The sequence below is a fragment of the Liolophura sinensis genome, chromosome 3 (assembly GCF_032854445.1).
Source record: "Liolophura sinensis isolate JHLJ2023 chromosome 3, CUHK_Ljap_v2, whole genome shotgun sequence".
In the NCBI taxonomy this organism is placed as follows: Eukaryota; Metazoa; Mollusca; class Polyplacophora; order Chitonida; family Chitonidae; genus Liolophura; species Liolophura sinensis.
Window position 1 is genome coordinate 1244905 of NC_088297.1, and position 6849 is coordinate 1251753.

Below are 6849 nucleotides of genomic sequence, written 5' to 3' on the forward strand. Positions count from 1 at the left end.
ACCATCTAAAATTTTCTAATTTTCATCTTTGTCATCTTCTCTTTACCTTGCAAAAAAGTTCTAATTTATGAGTCATAAAAGAACTGTATAGGAAATCGTTCCTTGTCACCCTATAAGGTCTGATTGAACTTGGCCAGCTAAAAATCTTCGTAATAACCAATGTTTCTTTTAATGTCAAATGTATCATAGTACATGTCTTTTATGGGACCTTCATTGGGGCATTTTAAAGTTCAGCCCTCCATTTTTAAGTGGAGAAATAATTATAACCAACTCTGCATGTTTAACGAAGCAATCCTTAGCTTTTAAAATGTATTCCTTTGGGGGCAACAGCCCTCAACAGCAAGATTGTTTCTTCTCTGGACGTGAACCGCTACAAGAGTTACAGATTCCGTGTCTGCGATGCGCACAGATCTCAAATGCCTCAAACGTAGTTCTCTAGCGCGTTTAATGGTGTCATATGCGCTTCTGCCTGGAACGTGTGTATCGACTTAACTGGTTTAAGCATGATGTATACTATTGACCAAATCCAACAGCTGTCCAACTTGCCGTCTTTTTTATATCGCTCGACGTTTTTATGCAACTTAAACAGTCTTCTCAGCAGAGATCAATGTATAGAACAATGTACTACCAGTTACCCTGCAGATAAATAGGGGTGTCTATAGATTTTGTGGTAGATGAAAGCTGTCGTTTTAAAATGTATAACCACCCATCTGTAATGCGGAATTGTTAGTCTTGTAGGCCCTATCAAAGAAGGTGATAGGCACTGATCATGATTTGTGTGTTTGACTTTCCAACAAAATTCCAGCGTTTTATTCAGCAACTATGTCACAAAAAATTGCAGCATTTTATTCCCGGGCTATCTATAAATGATCCACACTATGTCCTACTGACCGTACCTCACGCGATTGCAGCGCCATCTGCTGATAATCATAGAACTACTGAATGTGTAGAGAATGAATAGTATGGGACAGTTCACAGAGATGATAGTCCCAAAGTGAGGTTGCATCTCTCTCTCTCTCTCTCTCTCTCTCTCTCTCTCTCTCTCTCTCTCTCTCTCTCTCTCTCTCTCTCTCTCTCTCTCTCTCTCTCTCTCTCAGTGAATAAATTCGCGATTAATTATAAATTACCGTGGAATTCTGGTTGCCTTAAACTTTGGGAAGAGAAAATATGTTGAATTAACTGGAATTCTCAACCACTTATACAGTCAAATCTGAGACTCTCCAAAACCTTCTGCAATCACCAGAGACTTCGTAATTACTTGTGTTGCATTCCAATGTGATGGTACCAATACATTTGAAACCCTTTATACTATCTGCAAAACTTTCAAGCACAATCCCTTAAATTTTATTTATGTTTAATGGTATCAACACATCCCTAAACGTTTTCGATCAAACTATAGATTTAATGCTCATATCGATGAATTCCATAAGTTTCGGTTTACACATACACTGTTTTAATCCGAAAGTTACATATTCACAACATATTGTTACTGAAAAACTGTAGCCCTCGCCTTCCATTCGCATCCAGTCACATCATCACGCTCCAGTTATTCCATTGGGATCCAGTGTGAAGGGTAATGGTGGGAGAGGTTCCACTGCTGCGACAGCCTGGATCCCGGCAGAAACCTGCGGCTGTAGTACACGGTGTCGCCATTGACCAGCCACGCCATCCACCAGCCGAACGTTCCCACCGTCATGATGGCGTGCTGGCACAGCGACATCACTGCCAAATCCTCCACGGCGCTCTGGCCGCGGACGAACACGGTGTTTTCTCCGGGGATATTCTCTGTACACCAGTCTATGGAATCCGAGCAGACGACAAACACAACTCGACCGTACTTTTTAATGAAGTACTGCTTAGCTTTTAAAATGTATTCCTTTGGAGCAACAGTCCCACCGACAGATTTTACAGCCGCCGAAAGTTTGTCTCCTCTCCGGACGTGAACCGCTACAAGTGTTACAGCTTGGGCGTTCGCGATGCGCAAGGATTTCAAATGCCTTGAAAGTAGTTCTTCTGCGCGTTTGGTGACGTCATATGAGAATTTAAACTGACATCGCAGTTCCTGTTCGTATGTAGCGAAGTAAAGGAATGACTGAAGGTAGCCATAAAGATGTGTGTGTTGATCGCTCTGGAATGTCACGGTTGCGTTGTCGAAGGCAGAAGATCTTTTTTCAGAATAATTTGGCATTCCAAAACAGACTGACTTATTGCGATCACTCCTCTTCAAAGCCCAAGTCTCAAACACGTCATTGATGACGTCACGGGCGTCTATTAAGGGAATCATTCCCTTTGATCTGGCAATACCGTATAAGGACGCATACTGGAACATGTGGTTCCCTAAACCACCCACAAGGATCTTGCACAAAAATTTTCCACTATTTGTTCTCTGAATTTCTTTTAGACAGGAACACGAATTCTGGAAAGTCTCTGTGAAACTAAGACGGGAATACCCAATACATGTGATTGGAAGTGGCAGCCAATATGAGCGGAGTAATAAGACTGCGACGGGAATACATATGATGACCAGTAATCCTGTAAAGCAAAAAATAAAAAAAAGAGAAAACAGTTAACACCTAAATGTTAAAAAACTAAGCATGTCATCTTCATTGTTCACCTGCCCATGCTGGTGAAACTTAAAATTCTAAGCATAAGTACGTGTAGAAGTAAACACTTCAGGTTTAGCAAACGCGGACTTCAAAACACTGTTTAACTTACTGCCATGTCTGTGCACTGGGCTTGGATTACTATCATGCTTTGCTGATAGGACAAGAGAGTCAGAGCAGCGACTCATTGACACTGTAATTTCACACCTACTTAAACATTATAGTGTGGCTCGACTGATGTAGCAAGTTGCAAGTGTTTCATGGTAAGAAAATCTTAAGTATAATAAAATTGAATGAAAAACTTAAAGGTATGCTGAAAACAGGGTATATTTTACCTATAAATGCAGCTGTCATAACCAAATAACTGTTATAGTGACATATTGCTATTGACAATTGGGACTTTCATGGTAGAGTGGCTAGTGTGCAAACACAGAACAACGGGAGCATCTATGAGTTCCAGTCCATTTCATGTTGGTTTTCTCTCCTGCCATGCGTGGGAAAATCTGACAGCAGTTTGCGGATGGTGATGGGTGTCCTCCGGGCTCTGCCTGGTTTTCTCCCATCATAATGTGGGCGATGCTCTATAAGTGAAACAGTCTTGAGCACGGCATAAAAACACCAATCAAATCAATCAATAAATACTTATACAAAGAAATACTATAGACCATACGTCTTGGGTCTTACCAGAGTATTCCGCTTGAACAATTCCCTGAACAATTCCGCCCGTATGTAGGAATGTCTGTCAGCAAGGTGCGGATGGTCGTGCCTTTCTCCCGGGCTCTGCCCGGTTTCCTCCCACCATAATTCTGGCCACCGTGAAATATTCTTCAGTACGACATAAACCACCAATCAAATAAATAAATAAATAAATAAATAAATATATATTTAAAAATGCTATTGACAATACGCCTTCTGGCTTGCCGAACTTTGGGAAGGTCGGGCAACAGCCTGCGCATGGCCGTGTGTGTTCCCAGGGTTATGTCCGGTTTCCACCCACCATAATACTGCCTGGCCGCTGTCATACACGTGAAATATTCTTTAGTACGGCGCAAGACACAAATTAAATAAATAAATAAACATCTATTAATTTATTAGGATTATACATACAATTTACTTCCATCTTATCAGCACATGCAGATTTCCGTGACATTAAAAAGGTAAAATACCTCTAGTTGTCAATAAATACTCACTTTTGTGTCTCGTCCAGATCATTCTCCCCATGATAGCATCAGATAAACGTTTTTTGTTGCTTCTTGGTTTGATTAAATCTGGGTTTAACGCTAACTCAGTGTAACTATAATAACCGACCAGAATCTTCCTATTGGTCGTTACAAAACACAAACATTGCTGACGACGAAGCAAGCATGTTACCAAGTTAGATGTCTCCGAATGGGGATTTGAATGGTAAGATGACAGATGCAAGTCTGAGACGAAATTCTGCTGATACAGAGTTCGCTGATGGTTATCTTTACATTTATCTTTGGATTTACTGGTGTGAAAATTATGTCTGATAATCTCCAACAGCTGTTGAACTTTTCAACTTGTGTACCTTACATTTTTTACAGTGTCAACAAAGTCTACTTGGATGTTGTTTTATAGGCGTTCTATCTGGATATGGTTGACATTTGAGGGAAGATCGATCAACTCTCGGATAGGTTTACAATGATATTTACTCAGTCCAGGCCTCTGTTTACATTCTCACCCTCTATATAAATGTGAGATGGAAATCGCACTGGCACATCTCAGAGGAAGATGTAAATAAAAGTAACGAAGTGAATGAAATCTATGTCACAGGATTCACGACTAGTAGCGCTATAACAAAATCCCTCGGAAGGCATAGTTATTGTGCTAACCCTGTTGCTCAAGGCCTGTTGCTGTAGGCCCCGCTTAGCCTACGCATGTATGGTGTATCATTTGTATCGGGTGTTGAAACTACAACGGCTGGCGAATCACCCATCTTTTATAATCCATTTTCAGTGGAAACAAGATACGGCATACATGATGTATCATTTGTGTCGGGTGTTAATAAACTGCAACGGCTGGCGAATGTTCCATTCTTCGTTTAGGTTGCATTTTGACATGAATAGCTGCCAGTACATGATTACGAGCACCATGTCACCATAAATAGCTGCCAGTGCGTGATTAAGAGCATCCTGTCACCTTGACAAGCTGTCAGTGCATGGTTAGGAGCAATATATCACCAGATTAGCTGCCAGTACATGATTAAGAGCACCGTGTCACCATAAATAGCTGTCAGTGCGTGATTAAGAGCAGAATGTAAGCATGATTAGCTGCCAGTACATGATTAGGATCACCCTGTCACCATAAATAGCTGTCAGTGCGTGATTAAGAGCAGAATGTAAGCATGATTAGCTGCCAGTACATGATTAGGATCACCCTGTCACCATAAAAAGCTGCCAGTGCGTGATTAAGAGCAGAATGTAAGCATGATTAGCTGCCAGTACATGATTTGCAGTAGCATGTCACTATGATAAGCTGGCAGTACATGATTAGGAGCAGAATATGTGTACGCTCATAATCGTTCGACTTTCTCCAGAAACTATTCTCCTCATGTATCAATCATTTAACATAAAAGATTGCTACCAAGACGACTAAGAACTTCAACAGATCTTCAATCAGGCAAGAGTTCAAGTCTCAGGTGATGATTTTCTATGTGGTTATTTCCAATTCTTCTTTTAGCCATGTTTATTCAAGCACGTTGGGGAAGGCCTGTGTTTTACACTACGGTTTCCTTTATCCAGAAGGCTGAGAGCTTTTCATATAAATGAAAAAGAGAACATTGAGTTAAACATGCACAAGATTCAAATGAGAAATTTTCGATTTCTGTTACTCCTCGTGGCCCTGTTCGTCTGTTCATTTGTTTGTCCGTCCCACAACCCTCCTTCTCTTTGTCCGTCCCTTCACCCGTCTGTCTGTCTGTCGACCCTCCGCCCGTCCGTTAGTCACTCTGATTGTCCGTTCCTTTGCCCGTCTCTTTCTCTGTCTGTCTGTCCGTCCCTCCACCCGTCCCTCTCTCCATCTGTCAGTTGGTCCCTGCGCCTTTCCTTCTGTCTGTCTGCCCTTTCGTCTGTCAGTCCGTCCATCCGCGTGGACGTTTGTCCGTTCCTCTGCACCTTCGTCTTCTCATCTTTCTGTCTATCTGCCCGCATCTGCGTCTGTCTGTTTTCTGGTCACCTGTTTGTGACGGCAATAAATCTAAACCTGTTCACCAAAAATTTGCAAATTTTTCCTGAGATAATCGTGGGGTACCATGCCTTTTTTGCCCTTTGTTATTTACAACTTATTTAACCAAATTCTGTCTCCGTAATTGTGACCATCCTATCACAGAATCCATTCACAGGAAATCCATAAACTTTTAATAAAATAACCATTTGGATCCATCCATATGCATGTGTCATTTGGCCCTCTTAAGTCTGTCTGTTCATTAAACTGACATATTGCTCAGCTTAACTGCCATAATCAATAACTAGTTTATGCCTGCTATATCTCCAATTCTCTTATTGGACGGCACGCTATTTTTGCCAAAATGGTTTTTGTGGATCTTATGTGCGTGTTGGTCTGTTCAAAATGCATTCATTTCTATACTAACGGGCTTAAGTTAAGGTAGCAAAGAAAATGATATGCAAAGAAAGTAAACTCATGAAGAATTGCTGAGTTAGTCAGATACAGACACGAGGAATATTTTTTGTTTTTGTTTTAGCGACCTTTTACAAGGTGAGTGGGGTATATAAGGTCAAATAAGCCCTAAACATAATTTTTGTTCTTCACTCAGGCGTAGTGTTGAGTATCCGTTAAGACCAGTACACGTTAAAAAGCTAACCACAATACAGGTCTTGACACCTGACGATACAGTTCCCGTTTGACGTGTGGAAGTTTTACCTTTATTTCTGAGGTTTGTTTATATTCTACATTAACGCTGTATGTTTATGTGTTATAAAACATTCACACACAGATCTTGTTGTAACTTTACCTCCAGCAGCATGTCCAGTCCTTGGTGAGGTGCAGCTTGTGGTTGTTTATGCCATGTATCATTCACACACAGCTCTTGTTGTAAATTTACCTCCAGCAGCATGTCCAGTCCAGGGTGAGGTGCAGCTTGTGGATGTCTATGTCTTATATAACATTCTCACACAGGTCTTACTGTAGTTCAGACTCTAGCATCGTGTGTCCAGTCGCTGATGAGATGTAGCATGTGGATGTGTTACTTAACATTCTCACACAGATT

The 6849-nt window shown here is 41.1% G+C and overlaps 1 protein-coding gene across 1 annotated transcript; it reads right to left on the reverse strand.

Moving 5' to 3' along the window:
• Nucleotides 1-1546: 1546 nt before the first annotated feature.
• LOC135463942 (galactoside alpha-(1,2)-fucosyltransferase 2-like) lies at nt 1547-5773 on the reverse strand. The gene is made up of 2 exons (XM_064741406.1): nt 5571-5773; nt 1547-2435 (listed from the first exon to the last, which is right to left on the reverse strand). The coding sequence occupies exons 1-2, from the start codon at nt 5771-5773 to the stop codon at nt 1547-1549; spliced, it is 1092 nt and encodes a 363-aa protein (XP_064597476.1).
• Nucleotides 5774-6849: the final 1076 nt, after the last annotated feature.